The sequence below is a fragment of the Marmota flaviventris genome, chromosome 12 (genome assembly GCF_047511675.1).
Source record: "Marmota flaviventris isolate mMarFla1 chromosome 12, mMarFla1.hap1, whole genome shotgun sequence".
Taxonomy (NCBI): domain Eukaryota; kingdom Metazoa; phylum Chordata; class Mammalia; order Rodentia; family Sciuridae; genus Marmota; species Marmota flaviventris.
Window position 1 is genome coordinate 2,834,176 of NC_092509.1, and position 21,563 is coordinate 2,855,738.

Genomic DNA, 21,563 nt, shown 5'->3' on the forward strand with positions numbered 1-21,563 from the left:
TTTGTGCTACCATTCATGCCAGACGCTGGACAAAGCCCTAGCATGGTGTGGGAGTGGATGAAAATCAAAAGACAAGATATCTGGTCCTGGTCCGAAAAAGTCCACAACTTAGTGGGAACCAACTGACAAAACCGATTGTCAGAGAAGAAAGCTAGTAGCTAACATTTCTTGAACGCTTTATGTCCAGTTGTTATTCTGAAGGTTTTATACATATCAATTCATTTGATCTTCATAACAATAGTACCTTACAGTAGTAGTAGGTCCTATTCCAATCCTTATTTTAGAGTAAATTGAGGCAGTCACACATCCAGTGAGTAACGGAGCTAAGTTTCAAACCCAAGGAGTAGACTCCTTTTCATCACAACCTATCAACTAACAAGCAAATGTTGTACTTTCTGACAAGAGGAGCAAAATCTGATTTAAATCATAATATAGCTGAATTACTGATATGTACAGTTAAGGGGGGGAAGGCACAAGCTAGCCAGCCCAAGGAAGAGTGTCTGCAATGCTCCCATCCTTGGTGGAGCCATTCTCATTTGTCTGTGACCAAGGGCTTGTTACTATAGTCTCTGCTAAAGTTATTCATCAACCTCCAACAATGAACCCATCAGTTGTTTCCCCAAATTAACTCAATCTTTAAAACTTAGAGAAAAGAATGTAGTCCACCATGTTCATAATGTTAAATAAAGAAAACGTTGGAAAAAAGGTGTGCACAAACATTTGTCTACAGGGGCCATGAGAGGTCCCCTTTGGTCCAGTGTACTTCTGCGCTTTCTGGAGAACCAGTGGATCATAGAGAGAAACTGTCTGAGTCATTCTTCATTTCTTTTCTACCATGTATTTATTATGTTATAAAATGTATCTAGTAGGCATCTCTAATAACATGTTGAAAACTGAATTCATTTTTCTCTCAAAATCTGCTCCTTTCAGTCTTCCCTATCTCAGAAATAAGAACAACAATTTAATTCCCATTACCCAGGTGCTCAAAGCCCAAAACTTACAAACCATCTTTGATCTCTTTTCTCTCACATTCCAACTCCAGTCCATTAGACAATATTATGTCTTTATTTTTATAATTTTATTGAGATATAGTTGACCTACAATAAATTGCACATGTTTAAGGTGTACAATTTGATAAGTTTTGACAGGAATATACCCATGAGACTATCACCAAAATCAAGAGTCTTTCATCCTTCTTTGTAATCCCTCCCCTCTCCTTTTCTGTCTCCAAACATCTCCTGTCATTATAGATTGTTTTGCATTTTCTAGAATTTGATATAAATTATACAGCATTTTATTTATTTATTTTTCTGACTTCCTTCTTTCCAAATAAGCATTTGAAACATGCCCAGAATCTGACCACTCCTCTGCATCTGCTAAGCCAATATACAGGCCAAACCCACATCATAAGTCACCTGAATGATTCCCATAGCCTTCTTCTGTCCTTGCTTCTGCCCTCATTTTCCCCAGTATCTATTGTCCTGATGGCAACTAGAGTGATATTTTTAAATATAAATTTGATTGTGTCTCTCTGCTGAAAATCTTCCTATAGCTTCCCATTTCCAAATAAAAGGCAATGACTTTAGCCAGGCCTGGTCGTACTCATCTGTAATCCCAGCAGCTCAGGAGGCTCTCAGGAGGATCCTGAGTTCAAAGCCAGCCTCAGAAATGTAGCGAGTCCCTAAGCAACTCAGTGAGACCCTATCTCTAAATAAAATATTTTAAAAAGGACTGTGGGTGTTGCTCAGTGTTTAAGTGCCCCTGGGGGTTCAATCTCTGGTATCAGAAAAAAAAAAAAAGGAAAAAAAGCCATGACTTTATTATGGACTGCCCTGCCTTATTATGGACTGCTCTTATTCAATGTGACTCCCCTCATCCTTTTCTCCCCATTTCCTAACATTCTTCAATTGCTCTGTTAGTTCCATTTAAATACACCAAGCCCACCCCTGCGCTTCAGAGCATTTACACTTGCAACTTTGCCTCAACCTTAACTCCCCAAATCATCTGACTAGCTAACTACCCCCTCACTTTATCATGTCTCTGTAACAGTGGCATTTCATGTGATAAAGGCCTTCCCTGGCCACCCTACACAAAATAGAGCCTCTTGCCATGACTATCAAGCCCATCACCTTGCCTTTCTTTCTCTTCAGACTTGCCTTACCACTTTAGACTTCTCTTACTACTTGCCTTACATTTTTTATCTACTCGACTGCTCCAACCCAACCTCAAACACAATTTCCAACACGAGCAGGAAATTAGTTGTTTTGTTCACTACTGTTACATCAGTGACTAGGGAAATGCCTAGAATGTATGAGAGAGTTAACAAATGATTTGTTGGATAAACTCATGGTTCCAATGATATTATAAATATACTACACTATTAACCTAAACACATATATTAACTATTAAGCCCCCGTATATAAATAGTACTGAGAGGAAATAAGCTATGAGAACAAGGCATTTAAGGTCCACCTCTCAGCAGCATGCATCCTCAACTCCAGGAATGTACCCCTGAATGTGTTTGTTGTTGAATAAAAACATAGTTGTTGTGGAGAGTAGTTGTTTGGTTACATGATACTGGAATATTTAAGCAGATCTTTAAAAACTAGTTTTAATTTTTTTCTTATTTTTCTTATTATAGAATATGGTATGTTGTAGAATTTTTCTTATTATAGAATAGAAATTAATGACAATTCATTGGTGGAAAAATCAGAATAGCAAAATGATCTAATTGTATATTATCTTCTTGATATTTACTTTGACTCATAATCAGATATAATTTTATATGCATAGTCAGTGCTTCCAGTTACTGAAGAACTAGCTGCTTAGTTTGTAGAGTTTTCAATATTTTGATTTATCAGCATTATTTTTTAAACTTATTGCCTTAAAGACATATTAACTAGTCTGGTGGATAATGAGAAGAAAATTTCTCAACTGGCCAGAATAAGGTAGTGGTAGTTCTTTCTACCAGGATACATACAATTAGTGGATGAATCAGCATTCACTTTTACTTATAGCATTTAAATATGTGGCACTGATGTTTAATATAAGGTTATGTTAAAAACCTTCAGAAAAGTAACAGGATAGAATGTGGTGGTGATTGTTGGCATGGAGATAAATAATCTCAAGTGCATTATTCTTTAATACCTCAAAGGGAATTCTTATGGGGTAAGAGTTGAGTAATTGTTAAAGGTAAATGTATCCAGTTTGGGTGGAGGGGACATAAAATTCTAAGATATGAAGGGTTCCTAATGTCAGAGTACAATCTAAATGAGACAAGAAAAACATATCTGAAACAAATAATTGGCAGCATAATAACATACACCATTGGAAACTTGTGAAGGCACTTGCCTAGGAGCATTCAGAAGGCCTAACGCTGCTGTTACCAGGAAGAACCTCATCTATTGTAAATGATGTGCCAGAGAATAGTGTTAAACATTTATGGAGGACTAAACCTCTCCGAGAGGGGCAACATATTTACCCTTGCATATGAAACATTGGAAAAAAAGTGGACAAAATACAAACAACAACATTTCTCAGATATTAGATAATAAGCAGCATAAGCGTGACCTCTAAGATAAAGTTAAGCATGAGAGATGAGTGCTAGGATTATCCCAATTTACTCCCTGGAAAGAATTTTTCAGGTCACATCCAGAGAAGGGAAATTCAAATAGAAAATCTCCTGAGTTGAAGAGATGGATTTCAAAGTCTGAAGAGACCAATGCAGCTAGAAGTCACAGAGCAGAATAAAGGAGAAAGTAGAGAACTGCAGAGGGAGGGAGAGTGTGTACATGCACTAGCTCTCTAGACATCCATGGAGGGTTCCCCTGAAGTCTGTGGTTAAGTAACAATGGGTGCACATGTAAGGCCAGAGAAAGAACCTTCAGAAAGGAACAGGATAGAAGGTGGTGGTGATTGTTGGCATGGAGATCAATTTTTGTAATCACCAGCTGGAATGGAAAATCTGTAATAAAAGGGCATCAAGTAACACATTCAGTAAAAGGCAAAAATTAGCCCAAGATTGAAGGTAACTCCTGTCTAGCAGAATCTTAAAAAGACAAAAATGTTTCCAAGATAGTGCAGAAAAAAGCTGTACACAGCTCAAGAATATTTAAAAGAATACAAAATATGTTTCCAAGATAGTTCAGCAAAAAGCTGTACACAGCTCAAGAATATTTAAAAGAATACAAAATATCCAATACTCAACAAGGTAAATTCACAATATTTGGAATCCAATAAAAATGTATGAGGCATGCAGAGAGGTAGGAAAATATAACCCATGTGGAAAAGAAAATTAATAGAAATGATCATTAATTACACTATGATAGAGTTATTATACAAGGACATTAATACAGTTGTATACCATATGTTCAAGATGCTATGGAAAAGCATAAGCATTTAAAGGAGAAAAAAGAAGATATAAAAATGTCTAATTCAAGCTCAGATAAAACAATGGCTAAGGTGAAAATTACACTGAATGAGATTAACAGCAGATTCGACATTGAAGAAGTCAATATCGGCAAACTGAATATGCAGTGATAAAGACTCTCCAAAATCAAACACGGAGAAAGAGACTGAACTGAACAGAGCATCAGTATGCACAGCTTCAACCAGTCCAATATATGTGTTATGCTAGTTCCAAAAAGAGGTGAGAAAAACACATTTGAAGAAATAATAAATAAAAATGTTCTATATCTGATGAACACTCAGATTCAAAAAGCTCAATAAATAAGAAAAATGATAAAGATAACACAAATATACACTAAATGCTTAAAACCAGTGCTAAGAAAAAAATTGAAAAGCATCTACAGAAATCAGATAGCATTATGTACAAAGGAGTGAAAGTAAAATGTCAAAATTCATTCAAGAACCATGCAAACCAGAAAACAGTACATCAGCATTTTCAAGTTCTGAAAGAAAAAAAAACACTGACATCCTAGAATTGCATTCCAAATGAAAATATATTTCAAAATGATGTAGTCTTTAATGCAAAAGAATTAAGTTAAACGCTACCCCACATAAAAATTACCTCAAAATGGACCACAGACATAAATGTAAGAACTCAAAATGGACAACACATATATATGTAAGAACCAAAACTAAATGTAAGAAAGCATAGGTAAATCTTGGAGTAGACAATGACTTTGTAGTTAAGACACCAAAGGCCCAAGCACCAAAAGAAAAAATAATAAAGTAATGAACTTCATCAAATTTAAAACTTTTAAAGGCTACCATCGAAGAAAGTGAAAACACAATCATAGAAGAAAATATTTACAATTCATGTAGTTAGAATATAACTACCTAGAATATATAAGCAATTCTTATTGTTCAATATGAAAAGACAAATGGCAAGAAATTAGAATAGACATTTCTCCAAAGAAAATAGGCAAAAGCCAATAAGCAAATGAAAGGATACCCAGCACCATTAGGGAAATGTACAACCTCAGTGAGATACTACTTCACATCTATTAAGATGGTTATAATAAAAAAGATAATAATAAGTTGGCAAGGATGTGACTCAATGGGATCCCTCACACACTACTGGTAGGAATAGACTACAGACCTAAATGTAGCAGCTAAACCTATACAACTTCTGGAAGAAAATATAAAAAGCTGTTTGGCAGAGACTTTTAAAACTAACTAGCTCTCTCAGTGGTGGTATGCCCCTGAATTCAATCCCCAGTACCAAAAACAACAACAACAACAAACTTTGTCTATTCTATATTCATTGTTATGGAAATGGAAAGATAAGCTGACAGACTAGGACAAAGTATTGGCAAAACATATATCTCTCAAGAGAATGATATCTAGGATATACAAATGATTTTTGCATCTTATTAATAAGAAAAATGACCCAATTTGAAAAGATGGGCAGAAGATTTTTTTCTTCACCAAAGTAGATACAAATATGGTGAATGTGCACATGAAAGGATATCCAACATAAGTTGAAATGTAAATCAAAACTGCAATGTTATTACACATACAGTAAGATGGACAAAATTTAAGACTGATCATAACAAATGTTGACAAAGATGAAGACTATGGTATCTCTCTTAGAACTGCAGAGTATAACATGTAGTACAAACAATGGCACAAACTGTTAGAAAACTGTTTGGCAGTTGCTTTAAAAATTAAATCACATCTGTCGAGATATTTACTCCAGAGAAATAAAAGCATACATCCACACTGAGACTTGTGCACAACTATTCATGGTGGTTTTATTTGTAATAGTCAAAAAATCCCCAATGTTGGACTGTGGGAACATGTCTGTCTTACATGCCTCAGAACCCTTATACTCATATTAAACATATAGTAGGCATTTGATTACTAACTATTCCATGAATGTAGAGATTGATTTTTTTTTACTGTTAATAGAGCTTCTCTTTTATTAAATATAACAGACAAAAGAAAATCACGTATAGCACAATGAATTATCACAAAGTAAACATATCCACTAAACCCTAACCCAGGTCAAGAAATTGGACATCAAATGCACCTTCATGAGCCCTCTCTCATTGCTCCCCTAATTATTCCCTCCGCTCCCCCAGAGTTAGGCAGTATTTTAACTTCTAATAACAAGGATTAGTTTTGCCTGTTTTGTTACTTTATACAGTGCAATCATACACATGTGTTCTTCGGTGTGTGGCTTTTTTAGCTCCATATGTATTTTTATAAGACTTATCGAAGTTGTTGAATGTGAATGTACTTCTTATTTTCATTGCTTAATAATTTTCCACTGTATAAATATAACCTGGTTTACTTAAAAAAAATCCCCAATGTATATCAATAGGAAAATAGATAATAAATTTTGGAAACATACTTAGCAAGAATAAAGAACTATTGATAATAGCAAAAACAGGGAGATTCTGAATGAAATAAACTAGACAAAAAGTAATATGCATTGAAAATTCTTTTTTTTTTGTACTCCCTAGTACAAATATCCAGGGGTGCTCTACTGCTGAGCTACATCCCCAGCCCTTTTATTTTATTTATTCATTTATTATTAATTTTTTTTTGCTATCAGAGATGGAACTCTTGGGAACTCAACCACTGAGCCACAGCCCCAGCCCTCTTTTGTATTTTATTTAGAGATAGGTCCCACTGAGTTACTCAGGGCCTCGTTAAATTACTAAGGTTGGCTTTGAACTCCCAATTCTCCTGTTTCACCATTCTGAGCCGCTGGGATTACAGGTGTGTGCCACCATGCCCAGTTTAGTTTTTATTTTGAAACAGAGTCTGGCTCAGTTCCCCAAGTTTACCTCAAACTTGCGATCCTCCAGCCTCAGCCTCCTGAATATCTGGGATTACAGACTCTGCCACCACCTCCCAGCAGATCCAGTTATATTTAAAGGTAGAAAGTTATAAACCAGGTGAATCCTAGTAAAGGTCTTAATAAAAAAATAATAAAAATAAAAGCACTATGCTTGGTCACAATATGGTAAGTCAGAAAATGACAACAAATATCCATTTTCTGTCAGGTTGACCAGAACAGTATCATTTCTCAATGGATTTCAAAGGGTCTCCTTCCTTCTTTCCCTGCCCTCCCTCCCTCCCTCCCTCCCTTCCTCTCTGAGTTTTGGTGTGTGTGTGTGTGTGTGTGTGTGTGTGTACATCATCTTCTGTGCCAGTGTAAGAGGTTTAGGCAATGGATCAACCTTTACACCTGTGCCTAAGGACCCCAATCTTGGATCTATCTCCAAGGGTGGAGGTGATTCTAGCTCCTCATTATAATCTCGAGAGTGGGAACTCCTAAAAAAATAAATAGGTCTTTCTTGGTAACACCAGTTTCCTCCTTGGTAAGAGTTAGTGTAATGGGCGGGTGGCAAGGGCCCTACCCTGCCGCAAAATAAATGCTAAAATGTATTTTGGTACAAATTGTAAACATTAAAGAGTTAAAAGTAAGAGATGAGTCTTGGGATTTGAGCTAGACCTGGGTAAGTACATAGGATTCAGATTCTAAAAAGAGAATAAAAGGCAAGCGAATTAAACAGCAGAAGAAAGACTCAGCAGAAAGAAGTATGTTTAAAGGACAGTAAGGACACCTCATTTTGCTAAGAGGAAAGGATTCTATAAAGGAAGACATATTTGTGTGCTTAGGTCAGATTATGAAATTCCTTGAAAATCAAGCATAAGGATTTAGACTTAATTGAATAAAAATGCAGAAAGTATTAGACTTTAAGTAAACGGATCATATAACTTAAGTGGAATTTAAACAAGTATCTTGTCCTTAAATCCAGGGAAGATGGAGGTTTAGGCTGGGCATGACCAGTAGGGCTGAGGCATTCCCCACAATTAAAAAGTCATGTCGAAGTGTACTGCACTAATGGAAGTGAGTCATATACAAGGCAAGGTCTTCTGCCAGCATCTACTGTTTGTCTAGCCCTGACAAATATTATTCCACTTTCAACTGTACAAAGAAAGAAACTCAAACATCTGAAATTGCCACTAATATATGGCATGTATATGAGTTCCTGTTTCTGGTTCTGCCTAATTTACCTTGGCATTCTTTCTATGGAGGTCAAATATTTGGTGTGTTGAAATAAATGCAGAACAGATATTGGGGACATGTGGCCTGTACATCTCAGTTTCCACAGTGCACTGTTGGGCTTTATCCATTTAGTTTTCAGAAATATAAATTACTTCCTTACCGGAACAACAGCAGAAGTAAGGAATATAGCCAAAAGGATTGTAGTAAGAGTCAAAAGTCTAATTGTGTGACTATAGGCAAATCATTAAATTTTCTGAGTCTCAGATATTTCATCTATACAAATATGGGTCAAAGTTAAAAATTTTATAGTTCATTTTTTAAGAAGAAAATGAGATAATATATGAAAGATTGCCCATTTATGTGGTTTAAATAATTATACAGCAAAATCCTGGCTGTTACAGCCAATATAGACAATTGACAAAGCAACAAAAGTCTTGGCAATAAATGCTTTCATCACTAAGGAGACATTTTTAGATAGTGCCTACTCTGGAAACTGTCCTCTTCTCACTGAAACAAAGTAAGGCTGATAACATCCTCCCAAAGTGTGCTTGGAAGATCACAAGCACCTCTTGGAGGAGACAGGGAGAGTGGAGGAGAAAATATGTTCTTCGGGATAACATATAGTCTACCAGAGCATACATTGAAGCAAAGCAAGCCCTCCTGAATCTTCAGCATTTTAATTGATGCATGCAGTATAAAATTAGAAACAGGGACTGGGGATGTGGCTCAAGTGGTAGTGTGCTCGCCTGGCATGCGTGTGGCCCGGGTTCGATCCTCAACATCACATACAAACAAAGATGTTGTGTCGGCCTAAAAAACTAAACAATAAATATTAAAATTTCTCTCTCTCTTTCTCTCTCCTCTATCTCTCTCTCTCTCTTTAAAAAAATAAAATAAAATTAGAAACAGGACCATAATCACTATTATGAAGACTATACTCAGTGGGGGACACTGAACAAACACATACATGGGAAAGTAAGTTCTCTGCGATTAGTATGAAAGCTCAGCCTTACCCAAATGCACATGAAATTTGAAATGGTTTGGAATACATAAGAGGACCAGTGAATGACATCAAACCCAAATGATGAAATAGAGAATCTGAACATGATCTTTCTCTTATTTCTCACTGATCCCTTAGAACCACCAATAGAAATATAATATTAACTCTACATGTAAATTAAATTTTCTAGAAGTCATAGTTTAAAAAGACAGACGAGCTTCATTTAATAATGCATTTTACATAATTCAATATATTCAAAATGTCATTCTTTTAACTTGTAATCAAAATAAAAATATAACTGTTATTTTACATTCTTCACAATAAGTCTTTGACATCTGACTTATGGCACATCTCAGTTCAAACTGGGCACATTTAAAGACAGTCACAGCATAAGAAAGTAGGGATTGTAAATTAACACTAGGCCATACCATATACTTGCACTTATTTTAAAAAAAGTCAAGTTTAAAAGTATGTGTTAGGTTTTAAAATATTTTGGGCCAACCTCTCTTGGTACTTACGCAGAAGTGAGAAAAGATGATTGAAGGTATCTCAACATCACTCTTTTTTTTTTTTTTTCACTGAGAGGTTAAGATTTCTGTTGCAATAGCTAGGGATTGCATTGTCATTTCAGATGAATCTCAAGTCTGTAATCAAAAAGTGTAAGTCATCATTAGGTTCCTATACTTGTCATTCTTTTATTATTTTTCATTGTTATCTTAAATATATTTACTTCTTGACAAACATAAAGAAATAAAGAATTATATTTAAATGGATAATAAAACAATTTGATCACATAAAATCCCTTTTCGTTTTAGGTAGACCTACTGGTACAAACAAGTCACCTGGGTGGTCTATTTTTCTTTGGTAACAGGAATTAAACTCAAGGGCTCTAGACCACTGAGCCACATCTCCAGCCCTACATTGTATTTTATTTAGAGATAGGGTCTCACTGAATTGTTTAGGGCCTTACTTTTGCTGAGGCTGGCTTTGAACTCATGATCCTCCTGCCTCAGTCTCCAGAGCCACTGGGATTACAGGCATGCAGCACTGCACCAGGCATCTGCTCTGTTCTCTTACTTAACTGCAACTGTGTTTTCCTTGCAGTTAAGTAAGAGACCTTGGTAGATTGCTTCTTTGCACCAGGGTTTCTTGATAGAACTCTATTGGTACTTTGGTTTGGACTGTTCCTACTAGCTGAAGGTTATATACTATCCATGGGCCTGGCCAAAAAATGTTAGTAGTTTCCTCAGTCACGGTGAAACAACAACAAAATGCCCCCAGGCATTTCTAAACTTCTCTTGATAAGACTAGAATCACTCTCCCAGTTTGAGAGTCACTGCTTGAAACTTTAGTTAAACTCTGATCATTTAACAAAGCATCTTTAGTTGTAAGTATCCTATATTTTGTAGTTTGCAAGTATTCTGTATTTTGTAATTTCTCTTATCAGCTAAAAAGAAAGGATTATAAAATCAACATTTAAGGCCCGGTTTCATGATGCACACTGTAATCCCAGTGGCTCTGGAGGCTGAGGCAGGAGGATCTTGAGTTCAAAGTCACCCTCAGCAATTTAGCAAGGCCTTAAGTAATTTATGGATTCCCTATCTCAAAATAAAAAAAAAATGTAAAAAAGGGCTGGTGATGTGGATCAGTGGTTAAGCACCTAGATTCAATCCCCTGTGCCCATCCTCCACAAATCAACATTTTAAAAACCAGAAGCACTAAAACATCAAAAAAACCCAAAGGCCCTTGTAAACACAACTGACTTTGCTTCAAAGGTTTTTTGCTTTTTGTTTTCCACTTCAAGTTAACACTACCTTTTAAAAAAATCACATTTTTGAATTTATTTTTTCTGACCTCTAAGAGGGATCTTACATTTTTCTACTTCCCTTTCCAAGACTATTTCCTCTTTTGCACTGTGTAATCTTAAATTTAAATCTGAATTAGTTGCATTAATTTTCCTTTGTGTTAATAGTCAAATTATGATACAATTTGAATTATTGAAATGCATATGGAGGGGTTTCTTTTCTTATTTTTAATGAAAACTCATGTTTTTAAAATTAGCACCTAGGGGACTATAGGTGGAGACTTAATATGTAGAGTCATCAGCATGATAATTGTAATTAAATAAACACAAATCAGTTCATGCTAGCTGATTTCATTTACCATTATAATCAGCTTTCTCCTCTATAAAACAGCACAATTAGTCCTAAATTGACATTCACTAAATGTATATTAGAGTTTCAAGGAAAACAATGAAGAGTTAGTGACTATCATAATGATTGAGATGTGTTTTGACATCAGTAATTATTATTATTTTTAAGATGGGGGTACAAGAGTTCTACTCAATACAACCACTATCACTAATGGAGTCCCATTGATGGATTTTTTTGCCATCATAGAAAATAAAAGTCAGCAGGAAACAAATAATCTTTCACTTACAACCAACAAAATGTTTTTTCCTGCTGTTGTTTTCACTACTATGTCAAGAACATCCACGAGTTTTAAAGATGTGCAAAGTTTTAACAGCAAAGTGACTCCTGAGATTGTTAATGGCTACTTTTCAGTTTTATTTGTTCTCACAAGAACAAGGAGGGATAACTATAACTACAAAAAAATTATACCTATTATGAAGGATTTAAAGACTTGTTTGTAAAACTAAGCAAATTTAAAATCTGCTTTCAAAAAAAGCCAAGGCCTGACATTCAACATTTTTTAGCAAATATAAACTTTTTTGATCATTTCCTTTCATGAAAAGTGACACATTTCCTTTTATGAAGCTGCCACCACAGATGCCTGGACTGACACCCACGTGGACATGTGCTAATTTCACTCAAGAGTATAACTCACAAAAGGAAACATCCCCAATGTACCATCTAATTCAGTTTCACAAATTTTCCTGGCCAACTCCTTAAACTGTCAGGAAGAGAATTCAGTCTCTAGGTACAGAATAGGTTTGCTTAGAAGCATAATTTTAGTGAGGACGTTTTCATGTCCCCCTAAAGGATGACAATTCATTCAAGTACAAATAAAATTGGTCATGAAGTATTTCTGGAGTATTGTTCTTGATGTAAAAATAAAAGCATCCAATTGCTTGGAAGACAACCTGACAATGTTACCTTTTAGCACTAGTGGATAACTTAGCAGTGGTTTTGCTAGAGAGTTTGGTGCTCTTCTTCTGCTGGGTGGCAGAAGGTTCTTTCTTCATGATCTTCAGGCTCTGGAGCAGCAGGGTCTTCCTGGTCCGAATTTGAACTGCCACTGCTGGTGCTGGGGCTGTCATCATCGGACATTTGCTTACCACTGGCCATTTGATGAAGTTATCACTTGGAAAACTTTTTTAAAGAGAAAAGAGAAGAGGGAAGAAATGTTAATCTAAGAAATCAATCAACAGCTTTTCCTTATCTTAATATCATTCCCAAATTGTATCTCTATAAAAAGTCTTCAAAAGTGTTCACATTTATTGTATGAATACATTACTGGGGATAGGATGAATCTTACAATGCCAGCTCTCAGGGATTGTCCGAAATCACCCACTCACAATTTTCTCCATTCCTTGGATAATCTATCAATTGTCTACTTTCTCAGAAGGCATGAAAAAGATTTGCCGGGGAACTGAAGGCAAGGAGTATTAACAACATAACTGTAAATAACAGTTTCATAAATAACATTTATGAAATGTTTCATAAATAACATTTATGAAAAAATGTTAAAAAGTCACTACACGTCTAAATATTCACAGACTGACATGGGTCAGAGCTACCAAATTCCCTTTCCCAAAGGAAAACATACCCTGTTAATCGCTCATATGCTTATTTAAGGTGAACATTCCTCTTCTATGCATGTAAAACCTTTAAAAACAACAATGAGAAATTTAAAACTCAACTAACAAGCTGCTCTAGCCTTTTCCACGGCCAGCAGTGAAGATTCATCCAGCCGCCATCATAGGAAAAGCAGAATCCAACCTGCACTTTCGGCAAAGCTCCCCACATCACGAAGGTTCCTTGCTCAATCTTTACATCACGGGGGACATATATATCCAAAATTAACGAAAAGAAGGAGGAATAACGAAGCGGCCGCGGCAGGGAACGAGGCCGAGGCCGCCACCCTGGCTGCCAATATGGCTGCCACCCTCACTCCGACACCGACGCCGACTCCCACCTACCCCGCCCCCCGCCGACACCCCCCCAACCGATGCCGACACCGACACCGACCACCACCCCCCCCAACACGAACCCCGCCCCGCCGACCCCCCTACCCTCGCCGCTGCCTTACCTCGGGGGAATAAAGAAGCGGCCTCGGACAGGAATGAGGCCGAGGCCGCCACCCTGGCCGCCACCCCCACTCTGACGCCGAAGCCGAAGCCCACCCACCCCGCCGACCCCGCCCCCCGCCAACCCCCCCCCCACCGATGCCGACACCGACACCGACCACCACCCCCCCAACCCGAATCCCCCCCCCGCCGAGCCCCCCCACCCCGCGGCTGCCTTACCGCGGGTGAATAACGAAGCAGCCGTGGCCGGGAACGAGGCCGAGGCCGCCACCCTGGCTGCCAATATGGCTGCCACCCTCACTCCGACACCGACACCGACACCGACCCCCCCCAACCGATGCCGACACCGACACCGACCACCACCCCCCCAAACCGAACCCCGCCCCGCCGACCCCCCTCCCCCCGCCGCTGCCTTACCTCGGGGGAATAACGAAGCGGCCTCAGCCGGGAACGAGGCCGAGGCCGCCACCCTGGCTGCCACCCCCACTCCGACGCCGACCCCGCCCCCGCCGACCTCCCCCCACCGATGCCGACACCAACACCAACCACCACCCCACAACCCGAACCCCACCCCCGCCGACCCCCCCCCCCCGCCGCTGCCTTACCTCTGGTGAATAAGGAAGCGGCCGTGGCCGGGAACGAGGGAGGCCGAGGCCGCCACCCTGGCTGCCAATATGGCTGCCACCAACACTCCGACACCGACGCCGACGCCCACCCACCCCGCCGACCCCCCCCAACCGATGCCGACACCGACACCGACCACCACCCCCCCAAACCGAACCCCGCCCCGCCGACCCCCCTCCCCCCGCCGCTGCCTTACCTCGGGGAAATAACGAAGCGGACGCCGCTTGGAACGAGGCCGAGGCCGCCACCCTGGCTGCCATCCTGGCTTCCACCCCCACTCCGACGCCGATACTGCCCCCCCGCCGACCACGCCCCCAGCCGACCCCCCCCACCGATGCCGACACCGACACCGACCACCACCCCCCCAACCCGAACCCCCCCCACGCCGACCCCCCCCCGCCGACCCCCCCCCCCGCCTTACCTCGGGGGAATAACGAAGCGCAGGCGGCCAGGAACGAGGCCAAGGCCGCCACCCTGGCTGCCACCCCAACTCCGACCCCGACGCCCACCCACCCCGCTGACCCCGCCCCCCGCCGACCCCCCCACCGATGCCAACACCGACACCGACCACCACCCAACCAACCCGAACCCCCCGGCCGACCCCCAACCCCTTCTCCGCTGCCTTACCACGGGGAATAACGAAGCAGCAGCGGCTGGAACGAGGCCGAGGCCGCCACCCTGGCTGCCACCCCAACTCCGACGCGGATGCCCACCCACCCCGCACCCCGCCGACCCCCCCACCAATGCCGACACCGAACACCACCCCTCCATCCCGACCCCCCGCCCCGCAGACCCCCCCCCCCCCGCCGCTGCCTTACCCGGGGGAATAAGGAAGCGGCTGCGGCCGGGAACGAGGCTGAGGCCGCCACCCTGGCTGCCACCCCCACTCCGACCCCGACGCCCACCCACCCCGCTGACCCCGCCCCCCGCCGACCCCCCCCACCGATGCCAACACCGACACCGACCACCACCCAACCAACCCGAACCCCCCCGGCCGACCCCCAACCCCTTCTCCGCTGCCTTACCACGGGGAATAACGAAGCAGCAGCGGCTGGAACGAGGCCGAGGCCGCCACCCTGGCTGCCACCCTGGCTGCCACCTCCACTCCGATGCCGACGCCGACGCCCACCCACCCCGCCGACCCCGCCCCCCGCCGACACCCCCCACCGATGCGGACACCGACACTGAACACCACCCCCCCAACCCGACCCCCCCCCGCCGACCCCCCCCGCCGACCCCCCCCACCTATGCCGACACAGAACACCACCCCTCCATCCCGACCCCCCGCCCCGCAGACCCCCCCCCCCCGCCGCTGCCTTACCTGGGGGAATAAGGAAGCGGCTGCGGCCAGGAACGAGGCCGAGGCCGCCACCCTGGCTGCCACCCCCACTCCGACCCCGACGCCCACCCACCCCGCTGACCCCGCCTCCCGCCGACCCCCCCCACCGATGCCGACACCGAACACCACCCCTCCATCCCGACCCCCCGCCCCGCAGACCACCCCCTCCCCCGCCGCTGCCTTACCCGGGGGAATAAGGAAGCGGCTGCGGCCGGGAACGAGGCTGAGGCCGCCACCCTGGCTGCCACCCTGGCTGCCACGCCCACTCCGACCCCGACGCCCACCCACCCCGCTGACCCCGCCCCCCGCCGACCCCCCCCACCGATGCCAACACCGACAACGACCACCACCCAACCAACCCGAACCCCCCCGGCCGACCCCCAACCCCTTCTCCGCTGCCTTACCACGGGGAATAACGAAGCAGCAGCGGCTGGAACGAGGCCGAGGCCGCAACCCTGGCTGCCACGCCCACTCCGACGCCGACGCCCACCCCCCCCCGCCGACCCCCCCTCACCGATGCCGACACCGACACGGACCACCCCCCCAACCCGAACCCCCCCCCGCCAACACCCCCCCCACAGCCGCTGCCTTACCTGGGGGGGGGGGAATAACGAAGCGGCCGCAGCCGGGAACGAGGCCAAGGCCGCCACCCTGGCTGCCACCCCAACTCCGACGCGGACGCCCACCCACCCCGCACCCCGCCGACCCCCCCACCAATGCCGACACCGAACACCACCCCTCCATCCCGACCCCCCGCCCCGCAGACCCCCCCCCCCCGCCGCTGCCTTACCCGGGGGAATAAGGAAGCGGCTGCGGCCGGGAACGAGGCTGAGGCCGCCACCCTGGCTGCCACCCCCACTCCGACCCCGACGCCCACCCACCCCGCTGACCCCGCCCCCCGCCGACCCCCCCCACCGATGCCAACACCGACACCGACCACCACCCAACCAACCCGAACCCCCCCGGCCGACCCCCAACCCCTTCTCCGCTGCCTTACCACGGGGAATAACGAAGCAGCAGCGGCTGGAACGAGGCCGAGGCCGCCACCCTGGCTGCCACCCTGGCTGCCACCTCCACTCCGATGCCGACGCCGACGCCCACCCACCACACCGACCCCGCCCCCCGCCGACCCCCCCCACGGATGCGGACACCGACACTGAACACCACCCCCCCAACCCGACCCCCCCCCCCCCGCGAACCCCCCGCCGCTGCCTTACCTGGGGGAATAAGGAAGCGGCTGCGGCCGGGAACGATGCCAAGGTCGCCACCCTGGCTGCCACGCCCACTCCGACGCCGACCCCGCCCCCCGCCGACCGCCCCCACCGATGCCGACACCGACACCGACCACCACCCCCCCAACCCGACCCCCCCCACGCCGACCCCCAACCCCTCCTCCGCTGCCTTATCACGGGGAATAAGGAAGCGGCACCGGCTGGAACGAGGCCGAGGCCGCCACCCTGCCTGCCACCCTGGCTGCCACCTCCACTCCGATGCCGACGCCGACGCCCACCCACCCCGCCGACCCCGCCCCCCGCCGACACCCCCCACCGATGCGGACACCGACACTGAACACCACCCCCCCAACCCGACCCCCCCCCCGCCGACCCCCCCCGCCGACCCCCCCCACCTATGCCGACACCGAACACCACCCCTCCATCCCGACCCCCCGCCCCGCAGACCCCCCCCCCCCCGCCGCTGCCTTACCTGGGGGAATAAGGAAGCGGCTGCGGCCAGGAACGAGGCCGAGGCCGCCACCCTGGCTGCCACCCCCACTCCGACCCCGACGCCCACCCACCCCGCTGACCCCGCCTCCCGCCGACCCCCCCCACCGATGCCGACACCGAACACCACCCCTCCATCCCGACCCCCCGCCCCGCAGACCACCCCCCCCCGCCGCTGCCTTACCCGGGGGAATAAGGAAGCGGCTGCGGCCGGGAACGAGGCTGAGGCCGCCACCCTGGCTGCCACCCCCACTCCGACCCCGACGCCCACCCACCCCGCTGACCCCGCCCCCCGCCGACCCCCCCCACCGATGCCAACACCGACACCGACCACCACCCAACCAACCCGAACCCCCCCGGCCGACCCCCAACCCCTTCTCCGCTGCCTTACCACGGGGAATAACGAAGCAGCAGCGGCTGGAACGAGGCCGAGGCCGCAACCCTGGCTGCCACGCCCACTCCGACCCCGACGCCCACCCACCCCCGCCGACCCCGCCCCCCGCCGACCCCCCCTCACCGATGCCGACACCGACACGGACCACCCCCCCAACCCGAACCCCCCCGCCAACACCCCCCCCACAGCCGCTGCCTTACCTGGGGGGGGGGGGAATAACGAAGCGGCCGCAGCCGGGAACGAGGCCAAGGCCGCCACCCTGGCTGCCAATATGGCTGCCACCCCCACTCCGACACCGACGCGACGCCCACCCACCCGCCGACCCCGCCCCCCGCCAACCCCCCCCACCGATGCCGACACCGACACCGACCACCACCCCCCCAACCCGAATCCCCCCCCACCGAGCCCCCCCACCCCGCGGCTGCCTTACCGCGGGTGAATAACGAAGCAGCCGTGGCCGGGAACGAGGCCGCCACCCTGGCTGCCAATATGGCTGCCACCCTCACTCCGACACCGACACCGACGCCCACCCACACGGCCGACCCCCCCCAACCTATGCCGACACCGACACCGACCACCACCCCCCCAACCCGAACCCCACCCCCGCCGACCCCCCCCCCCCCGCCGACCCCCCCCCCCGCCGCTGCCTTACCTCTGGTGAATAAGGAAGCGGCCGTGGCCGGGAACGAGGGAGGCCGAGGCCGCCACCCTGGCTGCCAATATGGCTGCCACCAACACTCCGACACCGACGCCGACGCCCACCCACCCCGCCGACCCCCCCCAACCGATGCCGACACCGACACCGACCACCACCCCCCCAAACCGAACCCCGCCACGCCGACCCCCCTCCCCCCGCCGCTGCCTTACCTCGGGGAAATAACGAAGCGGACGCCGCTTGGAACGAGGCCGAGGCCGCCACCCTGGCTGCCATCCTGGCTTCCACCCCCACTCCGACGCCGATACTGCCCCCCCGCCGACCACGCCCCCAGCCGACCCCCCCCACCGATGCCGACACCGACACCGACCACCACCCCCCCAACCCGAACCCCCCCCACGCCGACCCCCCCCCGCCGACCCCCCCCCCCCGCCTTACCTCGGGGGAATAACGAAGCGCAGGCGGCCAGGAACGAGGCCAAGGCCGCCACCCTGGCTGCCACCCCAACTCCGACCCCGACGCCCACCCACCCCGCTGACCCCGCCCCCCGCCGACCCCCCCACCGATGCCAACACCGACACCGACCACCACCCAACCAACCCGAACCCCCCGGCCGACCCCCAACCCCTTCTCCGCTGCCTTACCACGGGGAATAACGAAGCAGCAGCGGCTGGAACGAGGCCGAGGCCGCCACCCTGGCTGCCACCCCAACTCCGACGCGGACGCCCACCCACCCCGCACCCCGCCGACCCCCCCACCAATGCCGACACCGAACACCACCCCTCCATCCCGACCCCCCGCCCCGCAGACCCCCCCCCCCCCGCCGCTGCCTTACCCGGGGGAATAACGAAGCGGCCTCAGACGGGAACGAGGCCGAGGCCGCCACCCTGGCTGCCACCCCCACTCCGACGCCGACCCCGCCCCCGCCGACCTCCCCCCACCGATGCCGACACCGGACACCAACCACCACCCCACAACCCGAACCCCACCCCCGCCGACCCCCCCCCCCGCCGCTGCCTTACCTCTGGTGAATAAGGAAGCGGCCGTGGCCGGGAACGAGGGAGGCCGAGGCCGCCACCCTGGCTGCCAATATGGCTGCCACCAACACTCCGACGCCGACGCCCACCCACCCCGCCGACCCCCCCCACCGATGCCGACACCGACCACCCCCCCCCAACCCAAACCCCAACCCCCACCGACCGCCCCCCCCCCCCCCGCCGCTGCCTTACCTCGGGGAAATAACGAAGCGGACGCCGCTGGGAACGAGGCCGAGGCCGCCACCCTGGCTGCCATCCTGGCTTCCACCCCCACTCCGACGCCGATACTGCCCCCCCGCCGACCACGCCCCCAGCCGACCCCCCCCACCGATGCTGACACCGACACCGACCACCACCCCCCAACCCGACCCCCCCCCCGCCTTACCTCGGGGGAATAAGGAAGCGAAGGCGGCCAGGAACGAGGCCAAGGCCGCCACCCTGGCTGCCACCCCAACTCTGACGCGGACGCCCACCCACCCCGCACCCCGCCGACCCGAACACCACCCCTCCATCCCAACCCCCCGCCCCGCAGACCACCCCCACCCCCGCCGCTGCCTTACCCGGGGAATAAGGAAGCGGCTGCGGCCGGGAACGAGGCTGAGGCCGCCACCCTGGCTGCCACCCTGGCTGCCACGCCCACTCCGACCCCGACGCCCACCCACCCCGCTGACCCCGCCCCCCGCCCGACCCCCCCACCGATGCCAACACCGACACCGACCACCACCCAACCAACCCGAACCCCCCCGGCCGACCCCCAACCCCTTCTCCGCTGCCTTACCACGGGGAATAACGAAGCGGCAGCGGCTGGAACGAGGCCGAGGCCGCCACCCTGGCTGCCACCCTGGCTGCCACCTCCACTCCGATGCCGACGCCGACGCCCACCCACCCCACCGACCCCGCCCCCCGCCGACACTGAACACCACCCCCCCAACCCGACCCCCCCCCCACGAACCCCCTGCCGCTGCCTTACCTGGGGGAATAAGGAAGCGGCTGCGGTCGGGAACGAGGCCAAGGCCGCCACCCTGGCTGCCAATATGGCTGCCACCCCCACTCCGACACAGACGCCGACGACCACCCACCCCCGACACCACTCCACCCGCGACCCCCCCACCGATGCCGACACCGACACCGACCACCACCCCCCCAACCCGAATCCCCCCCCCGCCGAGCCCCCCCACCCCGCGGCTGCCTTACCGCGGGTGAATAACGAAGCGGCCGCAGCCGGGAACGAGGCCAAGGCCGCCACCCTGGCTGCCAATATGGCTGCCACCCTCACTCCGACACCGACACCCACCCACCCTGCCGACCTATGCCGACACCGACACCGACCACCACCCCCCCAACCCGAACCCCGCCCCGCCGACCCCCCCCCCTGCCGCTGCCTTACCTCGGGGGAATAACAAAGCGGCCTCAGCCGGGAACGAGGCCGAGGCCGCCACCCTGGCTGCCAATATGGCTGCCACCCCCACTCCGACACAGACGCCGACGACCACCCACCCCGACGACCACTCACCCCGCCGACCCCCCCCACCGATGCCGACACCGACACCGACCACCACCCCCCCAACCCGAATCCCCCCCCCGCCGAGCCCCCCCACCCCGCGGCTGCCTTACCGCGGGTGAATAACGAAGCGGCCGCAGCCGGGAACGAGGCCAAGGCCGCCACCCTGGCTGCCAATATGGCTGCCACCCTCACTCCGACACCGACACCCACCCACCCTGCCGACCTATGCCGACACCGACACCGACCACCACCCCCCCAACCCGAACCCCGCCCCGCCGACCCCCCCCCCTGCCGCTGCCTTACCTCGGGGGAATAACAAAGCGGCCTCAGCCGGGAACGAGGCCGAGGCCGCCACCCTGGCTGCCAATATGGCTGCCACCAACACTCCGACACTGACCCCGCCCCCGCCGACCTCCCCCCACCTATGCCGACGCCGACACCGACCACCCCCCCCCAACCCAAACCCCAACCCCCACCGACCCCCCCCCCCGCCGCTGCCTTACCTCGGGGAAATAACGAAGCGGACGCCGC

At 49.9% G+C, this 21,563-nt stretch overlaps 2 protein-coding genes across 2 annotated transcripts; both read left to right on the top strand.

The window, feature by feature from the left end:
• Nucleotides 1–16,802: 16,802 nt before the first annotated feature.
• Nucleotides 16,803–18,275, top strand: LOC139707880 (uncharacterized). The gene has a single exon (XM_071619783.1). The coding sequence runs from the start codon at nt 16,803–16,805 to the stop codon at nt 18,273–18,275; it is 1,473 nt and encodes a 490-aa protein (XP_071475884.1).
• A 1,159-nt stretch (nt 18,276–19,434) lies between these two features.
• Nucleotides 19,435–21,348, top strand: LOC139707881 (uncharacterized). The gene is made up of 3 exons (XM_071619784.1): nt 19,435–19,834; nt 19,928–20,902; nt 21,008–21,348. Exons 1-3 carry the CDS (start codon nt 19,435–19,437, stop codon nt 21,346–21,348), a joined length of 1,716 nt encoding a protein of 571 aa, XP_071475885.1.
• The last annotated feature ends 215 nt before the right edge of the window (nt 21,349–21,563 follow it).